General features: G+C 39.9%; 1 protein-coding gene across 7 annotated transcripts in view; it reads left to right on the top strand.

Annotated features, from left to right (window-relative positions):
- ERC2 (ELKS/RAB6-interacting/CAST family member 2) overlaps positions 1-19,428 on the top strand; it is a 514,390-nt gene that overhangs the window by 224,863 nt on the left and 270,099 nt on the right. For 3 of the 7 annotated variants that reach the window (XM_077924927.1, XM_077924926.1, XM_077924930.1), the window contains 3 exons: positions 3,909-3,944; positions 16,031-16,060; positions 16,767-16,960. In XM_077924927.1, coding sequence (XP_077781053.1) covers positions 3,909-3,944; positions 16,031-16,060; positions 16,767-16,960 — 260 coding nt within the window. The remainder of the gene's footprint in view (positions 1-3,908; positions 3,945-16,030; positions 16,061-16,766; positions 16,961-19,428) is intronic. The other 4 variants (XM_077924929.1, XM_077924928.1, XM_077924934.1 and 1 more) reach the window with 2 other exon arrangements.

Here is a 19,428-nt window from a genome sequence, read left to right as displayed (position 1 = left end):
TCTGAGATGAAACAACTTACCAAAATCAGTACATTGCGCATAATATCCAGTGCACCAATGTAGGTTTAGCATCCATACAATTCAAGGAGTGTGCATGCATGCATGTGCGTGCATGCTGCAGTTAAATTATGTGCTGCAACCACCCCTTTCACTCCAGAAGCTAAGGATATATTTGCACTTCATTGCTGGGCGGGTCTGACTCAACACCGTTTGCTGCCTGAAGCAAAAGGACAAGATGGCGTCCCTTCCATTCCAGATGCAGAAGGTGACCAGGTTCTCAGTTGAACCTTACTTCAACGCTGCAGATTGGCTCAGGGGATGCATGCGCAACTGTGTGGCATGCACAGCTTTGTCCCTCAACACCTGCTCCCCAAGGCTGCTGTCATCACAACAATACAAACACAACACGTAGGCTAATAGTTAGTAGAGAATATATAATAGAATAATGATATCATTCAAATTATAGGAATAAGCCAATCAAAGTTCATATGTACAATACAACAGAGTGGTAGCGGGACCGTCAAGCCGTGTGTTCAAAACAGATGTCTAAGGACAGCCTTTCAATAGTCTTTCAAAAGTTTCAACGGAAGACGCCTCAAAAGGACAGTGTCCCCGGACAGTGTCTTCAAGGTTGCTGTCATGGCAGTACTGGCTGTAATAGTGGGCTGTGCAATGCTTAGCACATTAAAGAGCCAGATTTTCACAGATGTAACAGATCTCAAGTTTTTATACCAAGTGTTGCTTTAAAAAAAATCTGTATTATTCATCAGCCATGTTTAGCAATATTCACTGGTTTGTGAAAAGAACAGGTGCTTCTACGATGAAAGTTTAAAATTTGAGGTGCTAAACAGAAACATGAATTGTTATTGATAATTGACCTCAAACAGTTCTTTTTAATGTATGTTTTATTTGGCAGCGTTGCTTAATTTTAGCTGAAATTCCAAACATTGTGTGAGAAGATGGTCATACAACAGATCTGCATGCTTAGTGTTCAGCCATTTGAACTTTGGTTGGTGATGAAAGTGATGAAGTATTGATATGCCTTTGTTCCTATAGGTAGAGAGATGTTTTTTGAAACTTGCATTCCATAGTAGTGATAGGTCAGGAAACTGCAGGAATGGTAGAACTGAAATATTTGTTAAAATTGGAAAATAAATTCCAGATGAAACTTCAAAAGCATGTTTTCAAATTTATCATTAAAAAAGAAAAACTTGCTTTTGGAAGTTGCATGTAACGTATCATTCCAACACACACACACACACACACACACACACACACACACTTACTTTTTGATTAGTTTTTAAAAGAATGATTGAAATGATCAAATCACTTCAAACCACTTAAAGTACTTCTGTATTTACAAAAAGTAGCCCATTCACAACTGAACTGTTTCTTGTTCTGTTTATGCAGAGAAAACTGGCCTGAAAACAGTAATCAGGTGGCATATGGGTCTGTAAGCTATCTCTATATAACAGATCTTGACCTTTTTGCATCAGTGCTGGCTCCAGCATTTTGGGGCCTCTTAGGCATGGTATTGTGTCAGTGGCCTCCATTAACCTGGAAAAGTTGGGACACGCAAGTGAGAATTTCCTTAGGCTGCATCTGATCCTGGATATTCTGTGTGAAGAAAAAATAGCAGCATTATTTCAACCATGGGCCCTCTCTGGTCTTGGGGCCTTAACAGATACCCAACCTGGCCACCTTCTGGAACCAACCCTGAATGTGAGGTTTTGGAGCTACACAGAATTTAAGTTTGGAGTTGTCACATTAATTATCCTACTTTTATATAAGTGGCATGAGGACTGGAACCTTGTTTTACTGTTTAGCTTCAATTACAATTCTTTGTGCCTCACCTTAATAATTAGTATGATCATCTTTCAAACAACTGCTGGTGTTTAGTTCCCGCTGGCTACAATAAGAGCAAGGTGTAATCAAGAAAGCATGTGGTATGCCTAAAGTTAATTTGTAGAGGTTAGGGTTTTTTCCTGCTATTTTCTCTCATTTTCTGCTAGTTCTTCTTTTCATATATTTTTGAGCTAGGAAATGGATAAAACAGGGGAACCGATTCACCAGCATCAAAATTCTTTCAGCTTTCAAAACGTCTTGCTGCTTTTCAAGCTGGCATAATTATACACCAACCGCCTTGCCTTGGGGAGGGGAACACAGAATCTATACAAGAGAACTACAACAAAAAGGGGAAACTTGCATATTTTATTACAGTATATTATACTGTTGGGTTATCATATTTCAAACAGCAAAAATCAGGACAGAAAAGTTGCTGAGCAGTTTTCCAGATATGTCTGGGAAATTCCGGACGTATGGCAACACTGCTATAGTGTTGAAATAATATATATATTGCATACCTATCCATTTCCCTTGAGTGGAGATAAAAAAAGTCATATTGTACAGTTAAAAATGAACACTAGGATATCCAACTTTACAGATGACAGTCCTCTATATGAAGGGCTGTCGGCTCTCTATTTCAAGGTATTGTCTATTTGATGGGCCTATCTGGTTAAAAGATCAAGAATTATAAGAAGGGAGGGCAGAGCCCCTTAAGTTGCCCAATAGCAGATAGCTCCTTAACCATAGAGGTCGTCTCACCATAGTTGTCCCTGCTGTCTTGCAATGTATACCTATTTAAATTATAGCAAATGTTTCTAAATTTGCATCCGTGCACATAACTGGCATGCGGCATTTTGTGCAAATCTGTGCCCTCTTTATGATGCATTTGCTCTGTTTTTTGGCTATGTAAGTGGCCACACTAGGCAGGATTATGAAGAGGGAGAACCAAAAATGCCATGGGAGAGATTCAGTTCACACATGGGATTCTGAGGCCTCCTCTGAAATTCAAGGAGGGACTCTTTGCTGCACTTTCTTTCAATGCGGCAAAAGAATCCACAGTGGAGGGAGAAATCTGGACAGCTTCACTGCATCCGTGAATTTTCAGGAGGCTCTTTGGATCAGAGCTTAATAAAAGAAAGCTTGCAGTGTGAAAGGCATGAGAGCATTAACAGAAAAACGCCCCAGTGGATGTTCGTTTTATAGACATTTTGCCTTCATGAATGAAGAAGTCATAGGAATTTTCTTTGTTTAACGGCTGTAAGTAATCCTTAAACCATTTGTCCTGAAGTGGTCTCAGTGAATACCCTTGATGGAGGCAGTTGTGGATTTTCAATCACTGGCATCCTGTTCAAACCCTACCCCCCATTCCCACCCCAGTGATTGAGTTGTCATGGGGTCGTCATAAAGCTGAAGTCCCACAGGGTGGTAGGACTTCAGCGAGACTGCTCTAGAGTAAGTGGTTTATAGCTTACAGCATCATTTGTTTTGCTTCCTTATAGACTATTCCACTTCAGAATGTCTTCCTTTTGTTCGCTGCTGCTTAGATTTCCTCACCACTACTGTTTGCCAAACTGTACTGTTCAGAATTCAAATAAAACTGAAATGCAGTTTTGTGTTAATATGAAAGGAAGGCCATAAATTTAATGATAAAGTTTAATTAATCTTTTATTATTACCATCTTTGAAGCTTTGGTGATAAATTGCAGCCTTGGCCAAAAGCACTTCTAGTGATTCATTGCTGGAGACCAGCACTTAATGTATCATCAAAAGTGGACAGCTTTCTGTATTTCATGGGTTATTTCACTTGAGAAAGGGAAAGTAACACAAACCTTAGATTTCTTACTCCAGCTATTCTTTTTTAGGAGCCAAAGTCAACATTTATTTTCCCCCAGTGCCTCTCACTTGCACTAAAGAATGTTTAGAAACTTAAATTTCTACTTAAAAAAAATAAAATTCCAAGTTCTTCTGTGCAAATGTGCTGGATTTGCTGAGCTAATACTGTTTTCCTGGATCTTTCCTTCTTTTCCTGTCTGTGCTTCATTCCTTCCCAACTTTGCAATGTAGCAAGCTGAACAGTTGTTCAATCAGATGTACAATCCAGTAAGTCATTTCAGAAAGTGTCCGCTGTAACATACGAAAGCATGAGGATCCATTTAACCACCACCATGTTGTCCTTCTTCCTCTGTGGAGCTTTGCAAAACAATGATGGCTTCATTTGCGTTGTGTTGAAATAAAGTGAGCTTTGCGGACTTTAAGGCTATTATATTTTCAAACGTTTGTGGGAAATTGTGTTTATTAGAAATTGGATCAGTAAGTTTTGTGATCAAATTTGAAGTGCCTTCAGGTCCTCAACTACTTCAGTGTAAGAAAGCATGCAGATATCAGGCTTTGTTGTTATTTTACTGCTATACTCATGGAGTACTTCAGTGGATCCTTCAAATTAAACTTAAGCTCTGGAATGTTATTCAGAATATCTTAAATGAAGAATAAATAGTTACTGTCTATTTTCTTTGCGTTATAAAAAATGTAGTGTGGTAGGTTTCTGGCAGCAGACAGGGAACTGCTACGTCACAACATTAAATGTTCCTTATAGCAGCCTTTTAAAATGTTGTCACGAACACTTGAATTTTATTTATTAATTACGTTTTATAAACCACTCCTCCCCCCGCCAAGGAGCTCATGTACATGGTTTCCCCCTCATCAAGTTTATCATCACAACAGGCCTGTGAGGTAGGTTAGGCTAAGAGACTGCCCTAAGATCATCCAACAAACTTCATGGCTGAGTAGGGATTTGAACTTTGGTCTCCCAGGTCCTAGTCCAACACTCTAATCATTACACCACAATGGCTTTCACAAACATACTTGCTAGAAAGAGAGAACTTCTGATATCAATGGGACTTTGTCCCATAGAAGTGTACCCAGATGCCACTTAACACAGTGTGCCTTTTTAAAACTGGAAAATATACTCCTGCTGCTTAAGTTTAAATACTGTAATTTAGTTTTAGTTCCATGCAATGCTTTTTTCCCCTGGGGGTACGCAGGGATACGCATACTCCTAAACATTTTGTGAATCTAAGTTTGGCCTCATTGAGGGGCAGTATTTCAATATGAGTAGGGAAATGAGAGTACCCCTAAACATTTTTTTTTAGGGGAAAAAGCACTGGTTCCATGTATTCCAACAATGTAAAGAATAAAACGTCCAATGGCACCTTACAAACAAACACATCTTATTATGTTGTGTGCTAGAACTTGCTTTAACAGATGTGCAATGCCAGAAACAACACTCAACCTAAATGAATCTGAGTAAATAACTTGATAGTCATTATAAGTAATTTGAGGAACAGCAAGACACATAGACGATTATATATAAATGTATTACATAGATATATCGTCTATAAATGAAAGCATTTTTATATCTTAGTGACAGATTTACACTGATAATGAAAATTATTGTACCTTTTAAAAGGCAGAAAGAATGTTAAAGCTGTATTATAGAAACCTGTTTTTAAATTACATAGTGTTTTGTAATTGCAGGTGGAAGGTGTGGCATGTCTCTAAGGAAAATTTCTGTTATGTGCAGCTAGGGCATTATTCCTCTTCATTGTATTTGAGCAAATTCCACAGTTGTAATGAAAATTTAATGTCCTGGTGAGGAAATAATAGGCCTCATAAAACACACCACATTTATTTATCCAAAATTAGCCTGTAATTACATTTAGTTTTAGGTAGATCTTACGTTCTCATATAAGGTCTAAATTTATTCCTACTTTGCCACATGTATACTTTTAGATAAGTTACCAACAAAACATCTTGTATTTTGGCAATAAAATAAAATAAAAATTAAATCTGCAGCAAGATGATTTTAGTAGATGGGAAATGGGTGCAGTTGCTCTTACAGAATGAACTTCATTCCCCATCCCATATCTCATTGGCCCTACGCATGCATTATAGTAAACCAGAGTTAATTATTTGTTATTGTTTATGACCACCTGTCAGGGATGTTTTGGGGTTCGTCCACACTTATCCCATGCCTACCAAGTGGTTTTCTGCATGTCCTATGCTTTCTGAGCATGATTCTAAGCAGTTTTGACTTTGCTCCATCAATTTCCCCTTGAAACCCTAAATCAGAACAAAAAGCATTGAGCATAAAACCAGGTTGCTATTTGTTCTGATTTAGCACTAAACTGCAGATTTTCCTGAGGGGAAGGAGCGGGGGCAAATGCCCTTAGCATTGATTCCTGCATTGCAGCCGGTTCGATTAGATGGCCCTTGGGTTCCCTTTCAACTCCATGATTCTGATGAATTTATATCCCACCATTCCTCCCAAAGGAGTCGAGTTAACGGTTTGCTATGAATGTGAACAAAGGAACCATTGTTCATTTCGCCCCAAAGAAAGCATGGTCTCTGGCCAAGATTTGATCTTGCTTACTGGTTTTGGTTTATCTGAGCAAACAAATAAACTCAGCCCTGATAATTCAAAGTCAGGAATTTTGACACCCCACCCCCCCAATACACCAGCAGGGAGAAGCAATGGGGCTCAGATTGGCAAGTTTGTGGTAACTGGTTAAGTATGGTTTGCTGCAATGTGACAACTGGACCATTGTCAACTTACATGTTTGTGTCGCTCCTGAACATTCATTCATTCATTCATTCATCATTTTATCTGTATGCCGCCTTTCCATAGTTAAAACAATGCTCGAGCCGGCTTACAACATGACAAAATTTACATAATTACCAACATAACAAAAGTCATAAGCAATAAATAAAACACATCAAAAAGTACACAACCAAATGGAAAACAATTTCCACATAAATCATAAAATCCAAAACTAAGAATACAGCATTAATACCAATCACAATTTTAAATGACATAGATAAAAAAATATAAGCAATTTTAAAACAAAACAAAAACGGAGCCCTCTCTGCCCAGCAGCGGTGGCAGCAGTCCACCAAGCCAGGTGGAGAGAAGCCTGGCAGGGCCCTTCAGGCTTCCAGCAGGTCAGTCCTGAGCAGCAGAATATAAATTGCCTGATATTAATCCGATTCATGAGTACTCTTAACACCCACTTTATTCCACGTGAGATGATTTCCAATTTCTTACTTCATATTCAGGAGCTTTCATAGAATCATAGCGTTGGAAGAGACCACAAGGGCCATCTTGTGCTACCCCCTGCAGTGCAGAAATCTTTTGCCCAACGTGGGGCTTGAACCTACAACTATGAGATTAAGAGTCACAGGTGTGCACCCTCTCCCCATCACGATGAACCTTTCCTGTCTATATGCATAAATGTCTACTTGAGAGGCTTTCTTGTGCTGGAGGGATTACGTGAGCAGGTTCTAATGATGGATTTATATCAAAGGTTCTGCACAGAATGGGAGAGAGTGCATTAAAATCAGGCTTACTCTCACAACCCAGTGCATATGCATCCTGCATTCTTTGAATTGTCCCTAACTCTTCCTCCCCCTTAGATCTCGGTCCTATAACCCAGTTAAGCTGTAGAAGCTAGCTTTTAGCCTGTTCAAGCCAAAAACGATACTGATTTAAATAAAAGTATTTTGATTTAATATGACTCTGGGCCAGAGCCAGTGTAGCGTAGTTTTTCATCTAGGGGAGCATATAGAACATCCAGAATTTTATTGCGGCATTGCCAAATGGTAGGCCTCAAACTGCCGTTTAAATTCTTTCAACAATAAAACCCAAATTGTAAAATTGACATTGGCAGCTGCTGTGGCAAGAAAGAACATTGAATTCAATGTGGGGGTTTTTTTTTTTGGTTCATCATTGTGGTCAGCATTGTGAGCCTATTGTGTAATGATCTTTCCCTCTCCCTTTGCTGCATTACTTCTACTGTTATTGATTTCCCCCCTTCATAATGAAAATTAAAAGTTAAAATTGACCATAAATTCAACTAATTTACACCCAGACTCCCACAAACAATAGTATTTCTCACTTTTATTTTTTATTTTAATTGGCAGGGCAAAAAAGTGACCAAATCCAATGTCCTGCCTCAAGGCAAAATATGTCTATTGTTCTGGTTAGTTTACCACAGTATACCAAGAAATGAATGTATCTGCAATAGAAAGAAGAGTAGAAGGTGCCCACCCTAGTAAGAGCATTTACTGAATATTGTAGCTTTTTAAACTGAAACAAGTGCCAGTTTAATGGACAAAATGGCTAAATATTGAAATTCTGACTTCACTTAAAACTTCATTTAGCACTAATTTCTCAAGTAGCTCTTTGGAACATTTGGGAAGGAAGGGAAGCATATAATTTTTTTATAAAACCATTTTTGCAGATCACTGCTACAGCAGGATTAGGATCACAGAATTGCAGAGTTGGAAAGGACCATGATATAATCCTCTTTTTTTCTATTCTACACTTCTTTTCTATTCTGGGACTTTTCCTTTACCATGAATTTGATTTTTTTTTTTTGGGGGGGGGGAAACCCCACACACATTTGTGTTAAATGTGGTTTATCTGTGATAAGTAGAGTGGGAAAGATAGTTTTTATGCTGAGACTGTGAAGGGTGGTGCCCAGCACAGCCACTGGGCAAGATGACGAGCTTCTGGCCTCTCTCTTGCCTCACACATCTCCCACATGTCAGGATTGAGTTAAAATATATGCTCCCCAGATTGCAGGCAACGGAAGCCTTCCTCCTGTGATGTTCTTGTGTAGAGGAAAAGTGTGTTGAATGAGGGCTTAGGGTTGCCTATTTAGCTCCACCCACAAAGTTGTCCTGCTCCCCCTGACCCACTTTTATTGTCATTGTGTTCAGGATTATGTTTACAGCAGAAATCCTCCGTGCATGAAATCCCCCTGCAATTTACAACCCTGTTTAACAAGGTTTCCAAATTGCACAGGGAGCCTCCATGCGTAGCTAAGGTGCCCCACTGCGGGTGTTACCCTGAAGATAGTAATAGTAAAGGCAGGAGGAGGAGCATGACTTTCTGAGTAGGGATAAATGCGCAATTCAACACACCCTCTCCACGTGAGCAATGCATGACGTAGGCTTGAGTGGAAAGGGGTTACAAATACTAATAGGGATTGTGTGCAGAAGATGATTTTTCCCCTCTTGTTTAGGAAAAACAAAACCTAGTTGTTTTGGAAGAAAGCACAGCAGAGAGGTTGGCTGACTGATTCTACTGCTTCTCTGTGTTTCAGCATGCCAAACAACAGCCTTAAAACTTTGGTGCATAGGGGCCAAACAGTGGTGTGGTGTAGTGGTTAGAGTGTCAGACTAGGACCTGGGAGATTAGGGGTCTAATCCCTACTCAGCCATGAAACACACTGGGTGACCTTGGGCCAGTCCCAGTGTCCCAGCCTACCTCACAGGGTTGTTGCGGGTATTAAATGAGGAGCGGCAGAACCACACCACCTTGAGCCCTGTGGAAAAGAAGGTGGGATGTAAGTGCAATAAATAATCAATAATATGTTATATCTGCCATCTCTGTAGGGGTGGAGCAGTCCTTGCTTTTTTTAAGAGCGCCATGAGCTTCTCCAGTTGTCAGCATCCCAAAACTGTGTTTGGCAAAATAATAATAATGCAGGACTTCCTTTGTTTTCTCTGGGTGGGTGGTGTTGGGAAAGGCTTTGTTAATACACCACCGGCTAAAGCATTTCACACTTGAAATCCTCATTGTACACAACGTTGAGGGAGGCAACCATCTTTGGGTGCCTCTTCGTCAAGAGGTCTGTAGGGCAGCAACACAAGAATGGGCCTTTTTTGTAGTGGCTCCCCACTTTTTGAATGCTCTCCCTGGGGGGGGGGGGCTTACCTGGCGCTTTCATTACATATATTTAGGTGCCAGGTAAAATCATTCCTTTTTCCCCAGGCCTTTGGCTCATTAATCAATCTATAGTCTTTTAAACTGGGGGGGGGGGGTATTGTTTCTGTTTGTCATTATGTTATGTATTTTTGTGTTTTTATATTGTAAACCACCCTGTGATCCTCAGATGAAAGGTGGTGTAGAAATAATAATAATAATAGCAACAGCAGCAACAACAATAATAATTGACAAGCAGCCTTACCATAAATAGGTAAACCTTTGATTTAATTGAAGCCAGTGGAGCCTTGGTGCTGACTTCCGTCCATGTATGATATTACCTGGTGCATATCTATAGCTAACTAATATGGACAAAATGAACAGACATTCCACTATCTCCCGGTTTAGAGCTATTTTGGCCATAGCTTCCATCTTTACTGGTTTGTAGATGATCGTGTTTGAGACAATATCTTCTAGAGTTCCTGAATTTGCCCTGAGGCAATTAGTACCTTGCAGGAACTATTTTTGTTCTACATTAAAACATTGCTATCCATTTGATAGATTATGTTTTTCCAGCTGTTCTGTGGAAATTGAGAACTAATGACAAGAAACATGCAGCTTCTAAGTTCAACACTGCAAATACAAAGGAGGCAAGTTTAAAATTACTTCCTTCACTCAGTCCGAGGTATTAACTAATAATGAACTGAACGTTAACATTCTCTTGAATTCTATATTATTTATCAATAGTTTGAAGGATCTAACTAAAGTATTTTATTGCATGTATCTTTCTGCTGTCTCATTCTATTTATTCATCATTATATGGCTCTTTTGACTCTTTTAAGTTAAGATGTACTGTTCTTATGTATATGTACCATTGGCAGAAGACTGAACAGTGCCCATCGCATGCTAATTAATAAAGTACATGTTTTGTATTTGGCACAACTATGTAATATTGGTGTATATAGTAAGTTTGTATGATATGGAGACATAACTCTGCTACTCCCTGTGCATGCAAGCAAATTAGGGTTCAAGACACCCAAACACAAAATGGGGCTTAGACTAGAGGTTGTATCACTTGGAGAGCCACTGCTCTAAAATAGGAAAGTATGTTAATAATCATTTTTTTAAAGTAAAAATGTAGTGTTATTAGATGTTTAATTAATGCAGAGACTTGAAGGCCAGTTCATTAATAAGGACTGACCTCTTTGATTCCTCCATATGGCCCCATCTCCTCTTATAAACCAGTGATCAGTGAAGCATGACATTCTGTTTTGAGTATTCATTGTAAAATAATAAAATAAAATAATAAAATTTGTGACAATTCATATTCCAAGACATGGGCATACTAAGCAATTCAAGTCATATGTTCTATAATCATTTTTTTAAAATTCTGTGATCCAACGTGGTTGTATTCTTACACCCGCTTTCCATAAATATCTGGAAAGATGCAAATGATATATTTAATAGCAATTGTTTAAAATTATGTATGGGTCTCCTTTTCTAGTAGCTTAGGTCATGATTCCACACTGACTGTACTGTACTAAAGCTTCAACTCACTGGTTGTAGCATGGACAACTGAAGACTGACAGATCTTGACCCCAACACAGCCATGCATCTTTCTCCCAAGGCTGCTTCGACTGGCCACAGCAGTTGCAACCAGGGCTTTTTTTCAGCCAGAACTCACTGGAACTCAGTCCCAGCACCTCTCAGGTGGGTGCCAATGCCATTGTAAGAGAACAAGGATGGCATTCAGGGTGAGTTCCGGCACATATTTTTGTAGAAAAATAGCACTGGTTGCAGCCATTCCACTGACCACTGACCGATGGGCTTGGCTACCAAGACTGATGTTGGCAGCAGCGAAAAAGAGATACATTTAACCCACACAACCGTTTATGGATCACACCGTTCAGTGATATAATCATTCCATTTCTCAGTTGTGTCATTATAGATTTGGATTACTGTACGCTGTTAAGTTCATTCAGTGAATACTTTGTGGAACAATGAAGGTGCTTGGAAATTAGTTGGGAAAATGTTTAGACCGTCTTGTGCCTGTAAATAATTGCTGAACAGTCTTTTTTTTTACATACCTTTATAAATATGATGTGCATTGTGTTTTAATCCACATAATAGCGTTATTCAAGGAACTGGTTAATTTGGTTGAAGGTGATCTGGCATGACTTGCTGATTGAAGAAGAGTAACTGAAGAGAAGATGGAGAGCTTAAAGTTCTCGTCTTCCTGTCTTTTCTTCTGGCTTCCAGGCAGTTAAACAAGACATTCCTAGCCATAAGAAACAAATAATTGAGGCTTTGTGCAGAATAGGCAGCGGGGGTGGGGGGGAGTTTCCTCACTATGACCTGTGTGTGAATGGGCTTCCAATACACATTTGAAGTGAATTCTCCTGTCCCTTGCTGAATTTTATTTTTCAAATTTATAAACTGCTTTACAGCCTAAAGCCATTGAACCAATGTAATATCATATAACAATGAGATACAATAAAAGGTCTGAAAACAATTGAAAACACTCCAACTAACTGTAAAGACAGGAAAACAACCTCTACAAGTGCAAAATTAATAGTCTATAAATGACTGGGTCATGCCTCTGAAAAAGTCTTCTTAAACAAAAATGTGGGTGACTTATTTCAGAGGGCTGGAGCTGCAACTAGAAGTCCAATTTCTTATACAGTGTGTGCTGTCAGCGATGACCCTTCTGAGGGGCACAGTTGGGTCGAGGCAGTCCCTTGAATAACCTGGGCCCAAGTTGTTTAGGGCTTTAAAAGTACAATATTCAGTTGTTCCCAGTAGCATATTTGCAGCCAGTGCAGCTCCCTCAGCAGAGGTGTTAAATGGAGTTGACAGGATACCCCCGTCAACAATTTAGCTTCTGCAAGATGCACCGGTGGTTAAGTCCACGGGAAGCCTCACATAGGGTGCATTACACTAATCCAGTCTTGAGGTTACCAGTGCCTGGACCACCGATGTCAAGCTATCTTGAGCTAGGAATGGCTATAGCTGACTTACCAACCCAAGCTGGTAAAAGGCACCCTTAGCTAGTAGAGGATGTAGTGGAGGCACCAAAGTAGGCCTTTGTTGTCACCTCTCACAACTTATTAGGCACAGTTACAGTGCTCTAACCAGTGTTCAGTCAGCTTCAGCACAAGATTTCTGCCACTTGCCTTCTAGTCGTCTTCCAGTCTGTTTCATCACTCATAAGCTCCGGGTGTACCAGTGAGCAAAGTGAGCTCCACAGCACCAAAGAGGGCACTTGGGAGCAATCATGTTGATGGCCTGCTTCATCTCCCCATTCCAGAGTATTACCAAGGCCGCAGCAGTATTGCTAGCTCTCTCCGCTGGAAAATTCTCCAGAGCATTCAGGAATCCGCTGGGTTCCATAAGTCTCTGAGAACAGATTTCATTGGTTTCCCAATGCACAGTAATTGCCACAATAAATCCAAAATGCACCATGGTCCAGCCATGACAACCAGGTAATTTTAAGTACACTGCCTACATGACCCTTGACTAATGTGATCATAAAAAGCAACAAGGAAAGTCTTGTTTCCCCCCCAAACAATGGTTGTGAATTAGCTGTCAAAAGGAGAATGTGAACAAACCAGTGTAAGTTTTTTCTTGTATGGGTGTTTGTTTGTGCGTGTGATCTCCTAGAGATCATTTAGATCCATTGAAAGCCCCCATGTTGCCCTATTTACACTGCAGACTTCATTCAGTGTCACCCTACAACACTTGAGTTGACATAGTTGAAAATAATTGCTAATTCCTTTGGCACGAGGAGTTGGCTATATCTTGGCTAAAAAATCGAAAAGCTGAATTTTATTATGCTGTTACTTCAATTTATGATATGAACTTCTACACTTACCATTTTAAATGCACCATATAGTACTTACTCTACTCACATATTTGTATATGTTTTCTGCTGAAAATGTATTCTTCCCAACAAATAGGATAGCTATTTAGCATTAATCCTCACAATCTCAGTTCCAAGTGTGCAATAAGAGTGCTTCAGCTTCCTGAAAACAGCTTTAGCCTGTTTACCAAATCAAAGTTTCCAGGCTGTTTTAAGGAAAACCATGGTAGGTTAAGTATGTGACATGTTGCAGATTCTTTCCCTTAAGAGCTGGCAGTGAATTACAGTGGCTTCAGGTCTTTCAGAGCCCCAGATCTAACTCAATGAGTTTTAGAGGAAGGCCCAGGGAGTCCTTTCTTCAGGAATTCCTGGATTCTTCTCATCACCACCTTTCAAATTGTATGGTTTTGCCTTCCAGTATAATAACATCTTTTAACATTTCCTACTTTCTTCCTTTTCCTCAGAGCTGTGAAGTTGCATATAACTCACAGTTTTCCAATTACTTCTCTCCCACCTTGCTGAAGCTTTCTCTGCTAGCTGTTTTGTTTTCATCCCACACTGTGGCAAAAGCTCCCAACTGTGTGCCTCAGTATGCTGGCCATAATAAGGCTATTGCTGCTGTTCTTTGGCTGTTTATATACCAGCAATGGTGGAGCTGGTGCTCCCATCACTCTCTTGCCTCCATGCCAGGCAATTTTCAGCCTTGCTGCATTTACATTCAGCTGGGATGGGGCCAGCAAGAATTGTAGATGCTGAGTCGCCTTTCAACAGCCCCTGACATGGCCGTTTAAACTCAACTATAACGTTGTGTGTGAATATGCCTTGAATGCCTTGAACTACCATGGAGCCTACCATGATCTGTTGTAGGGATAGATGGCAACTTTCAGATGTTCGATTACAATTCTCTTTGGCCCTGGCCTGCATGACCAATAGTCAAGGATGAAGAGAGTTGTAATCCAACAACACCTGGAGGGCACAACATTGGCCACCCTGAATCTATTGAGTAGACCTATGGAGGAGTCTCCCAATGATGGTTATACTATTATGTTGGTGCTTTAAGTTTGTGGTGTGGATATATTCTGTTTTGGTTGTGAACTGGCATAGCTGGTCTATTAATCTTCTGTTGTGAGACATTTCTCCTATTGGCTACGGGAAGGGTGGAAAGTCTCTTTTTATCTCATAACCAATAGCAAAAGCCTTCATGCATACACAAGACTCTGTACCAGATTCAAGGGGTGTGCACAGAATTGCAACCCATTGGGAGTTCCAAGACCCTTTTCACATCATTGTCCTCATGCCCCTTGAAGCCACGTCTTAATGGTGGATTACTCTTTGGAGTGACAAATCAGGCAGACTGTGATGAACACTCAGAAGTGCTTGGAATTCCATATAGAGCCCAGCCTTGTAAAGATTAAGGGGTCAATTCACATACATTGCAAAGTACAACAGCTCCTGTTTATTTCAAAGGGAGCTGAATCGAACATTATGGACATACGTAATTCTCTAGGTACCAAATGGAACCTTGTTCAAGCTCCCACTGAAATGAGTGGAGGCTATGTGTAGACTGTACCCTTTGTGCATAATGTATGTATTACTTATGTAGAAAATGCTCCCCTCGTATGTTTAAACCCAGGGCTGCTTCAAACATGGTGACTTTCCTACATTATTAACATTTCTGTGTAGAAAAGGCAGTCTGCAAACCACTTGCACATTATCAGACATGAGAAATCACACACTAGTTTTGTTTTTCTTTTTTTCTTTTTGCTGTGGATAACTAAAACACACTTGATTTGCATGCATTGTGTCTATGTAGAAAATTCATCACATTTGAAGTGGCCTCAGACATCTCTTTGAGAATAAGAAATCCACTGAAACGAAACTATTTTCTTGATTATCCTCATGCTTAAATGATATGTTACATGCAGGGGGGTGGGAACAGCCGTTAGTTCTTCAGTAGCCTATTTTTTTGCACATTTCTTCATAATAAAAATGTTTTACTTAAACGTGTTGAAAACCAAAGAGGATTAAATCATTGCAAAGAATGTCAAACTTCGAAGGAGTTTATGTTAGTATTACCTTCTATCTAAACTTGCATGCTGCCTTTTAACCAACACTTGTTTCATTGCTTGCTTATCTATTCCCTGAAGTAAATATAAATATGGAAATTAAAATGAAGGCTTGGCTCCAGACTAACAGCACAGTCCTGACCATGTCTATTTAGACGTGAGCTCTGTTGAATTCAATGGGGCTTACTCCCAGCCCCAGGTAAGTGGGATTAGGATTGCAGCCTTAGTCATGTTTAGAAGAGACCTATTGAAATCAACAGGATTTAAGTGCTAACTATTGATTTCATTGAGTCTACTTTAGGCATGACTAAGTGTGGATTGAACCCAAACCCAGCATCTGTTATATATTGTTAGATAGCGGAAGGACATGCAGTTCTAAATGTCCTTAATCCTTTAAAATGTATGTGTGTGCATTTAAAAAGTGTTCTCTGAATTATGTGTGTTTAATGTGCACTGCGGTTAAACTACTTGTTTTCTCCCTGCCTGCTCTTTGAAGATGCCAATTAGGAATAATGGGAAACAAGGGGTAGGCTAAGCATTGCAGTGCATTCTTGTTTACATCTGTGTGTGATTATTTCAGTCTAATGTTTTAAACACTTTGGCCCATTCATGCTCTCACTGACGTTAATTGGGTTTTGCCATTAGCTTTAATGGGAGCAGGAGTGGGCTTTGCACTCTTGTTTTCTGTTGTGTTCATTGCATTCCTTCTTGTTTGTGAACTGACCACCCACCCATGCATGTGTTTGCCAGGTATATTTATTTGTGCTGTTCCACCAAGGGGCTTGTTTCTTCTTATGTTTCAGGTTAAATATTGGCAGTATGAAATGAAAAAAAGAGGGGAAAGGATTTTGGGTAAAACTGTCTGTTAAATGCATTCTCATCTTACCTAAAACAGTATGCATTAAATCGTTCATAAACTGTTTAATGCAGTTATTAAATTAAACCATATTATATATTAGTTTATATTAAGTTGTTCAGGACCGTTTTTCGAAACAAGAGTCAGAACCTAGCAGTGTTTCTCTCTCTCTTAAGTTAGCATTTTATTTCCTAAGCCAGGGTGCTATGAATTCCCTCCAAAAACATGTCCTTGTTATGGGAATCATTGAGAAAACATTGCCAACTAACAGGATACCCATAAATCCTTTCGTCGTATGAAGTCTGGGACTCCAGAATAAAGTGAAGCTACCTGAAATGGTAGTGATTTCTTTCTGTTTTCTTGGTAAATTTAACAGGCTCATGAAGCAGAGGAGGAGGCCCGAATGAACCCTGAATTTGCTGACAGGATGAAACAGCTTGACAAAGAGGCAGCCTACTATAGAGACGAATGTGGCAAAGCTCAAGCTGAGGTTGACAGACTTCTAGAAATCCTCAAGGAAGTAGAGAATGAAAAAAATGACAAAGATAAGAAAATTGCTGAATTAGAAAGGTAAATTCCTCATCATTTGTGTTTTCTCAGCAAATGCCTTTTACATTTATCTTTGATGAGAAACAATGGCAACATTTTTCTAACAGAAGAACAACAAAAAAGCAATCAAATAGTGAATGAATTCTTTGTATATCTGTTCTGATATTTTTCAAGGCCAGGAGCAGCCCTTGGTGTCTTCTGAAAAGACAATATTTCTTTAAAAGAAAGCAGGCAAGGGACTATGTTGTGGAGGGAGGGAAAGGAAGAATGTTGCACAATACATAGTATGAAGTACTCTGCACTCACAAAAAATACACCGGGTGAAGTGGAAATTGGTACTTAGGTGATAGAATATTGGAAGTAAAATAGAAATTGATCCTTAATACGTTTATACTGTGCTTTTTCTGGGGGTATGCAGGGGTATGCATACCCCTAAACATTTTGTGAATCTAAGTTTCGCCTCATTGAGGGGCAGTATTTCAGTGAGTAGGAAAATGAGAGTACCCCTAAACATTTTTTTTTAGAAAAAAAGCACTGCATTTTTAGGAATATTTTTACAGCAAAAATGTAAAGTCTTGCACAGAGAACAAAATGAGCAAGTAACAGACTGGCTAACTGAATAATTTGTGCTTTGCTGAAGAGATTTAGATACAAATGAGGCGCCAATATGATACTTCGTTGAAAGAGATTTAGTTACAAGTGAGACAACAATATGATGCTATCTGTGAGCTATGCTATTTCTGGGCTATTTTTTGTTTGTTTTTTAAGCTTGCATTCAAGTCTTGACAAAACAAGACAAAATCAACATGTCTACTTTGGGTATGAGACTCAACAAATGAAGACTGATTTGGAAAAACAAGGAAAAGATACAGTCATGTATGATGATGAAGGCAACTCGGCATTATTGATTATTTAGATGTTATAGACCACCCTCTTCTGAATCTCTGAGTTGGCCAGTGCAGCAGTCAAGCCTGCTGCCTTGTCTCCGCTATTGAGGGCTCCAGGGCCATGCGACATCAGCACACCCTGTGGCGTTCTCACGCTGTACATGCACACCACGGGGCGTGCTGACATGTCACGCTCAAACTCTGTGCACAGGACACAAGCATGCCCCACAGCATGTGCGCACAGCCACTGGGGGATTTTGAGGGGGCCCAATCCCCTACTTGAATTTTTTTGGGGGGCTCTTGGCATCCTTCCAGATGGCATGCCCGTTAGCAGTACTACAAAGAAACAAACAAAATTCTTCAAATTGTCTAAATAGTGTACATAATTAATAGTCCTGGGGTTGGATCCAGCCAAGTTGTCCCATTAATGCAAGGACTTCCACTTGAGCAACAGAACGTCCCCTCCCTCTACTCCTACCATACACCCCCCCCCAAATCTGTACTGGGTTTCCTGCCAGCCCTCTGGAGTAGATTTGGGGTGAGCACACAAGAAAAGGAGATAAGTGGCAATAAGCACACTTGTGGGTGAAGATTTCAAGTTTTATTAGTTGTACAGCAAATATTAGACATAAAATGCAGCAACAAACGTACACAGAACCTACTTGGACTAGCAGTTCGCAATCTCTTCTGGGCCACTGCCTCCTTGGTTCCATAAATTCACCCCCATGCCTGAATAGTGGTTTGCACAACCCACTAAATAAGAAGATGACACAATAAATGTCAAAACAGTAACAATTAATTGCACATTTATTCAAAATCCAGTTAAAATTGTTTAGTTTAATTAATTCAACAAAACTGATGCTCCATTGAGACCAGCTTTTCAAAATCTGATAATCATTTACACCTTCAGTGCCCCCCTGCCACTTACCCTACTTGCTTCTCATTGCACCCCTGGGTAATCCCTCTGCCCCCAGGAGGCCGTACCACCCACTTTTGGAACCACTGACTTAGACTAAACAAGGCACTTAAACTGAGCACTTAAGCACAACTAGAATAAAACCCTTCACAGTCTGCTTCATTCTTCTGTTCCATCTGCTGTCTGCCTACATGAGTCACATGCCCAAGGTCCTAAAGACCCTCCCATAAGGGTCAGAGGGATGAGCTATGAGACTGCAGGTGCACCTATAGTCTTATGACCCTGATTCTCTAGGTTACAATATGTGACTTCACCTAGCCGGTGTGTAGAGATAACCACCTGTCAATCATAGGTTATGAACTTCCTGTTTTGCATTCCTTCAGCAGTGCTGACTAGCAGAATATGTTCCACGTTTTTAGGACTCCAGCCTACAACTTTACAATATGATACCTGCAAAGCAAATCCTGTGCTGGGCACCTTTGAGGACTTCTAGCTCCTCATGAACACAAAGTTATGTCCCATAGCAGGATTTTTTAAAATAACAAATATTTGCAAACCACATCCTTCTACTGTGTGACTCCTGCTAGAAATATCTGAGAAATTGTTGCTAGAAAGTGGAAATGCTGCTAATAGGATAAAGGAGCCATAGCATGACTCCCCTCTCTCTCCAATACGCAAGGTGACTT

This window comes from Podarcis muralis, chromosome 2, assembly GCF_964188315.1.
Source record: "Podarcis muralis chromosome 2, rPodMur119.hap1.1, whole genome shotgun sequence".
NCBI classification, from domain to species: domain Eukaryota; kingdom Metazoa; phylum Chordata; class Lepidosauria; order Squamata; family Lacertidae; genus Podarcis; species Podarcis muralis.
This window is presented reverse-complemented; position numbering and strand designations above follow the sequence as displayed.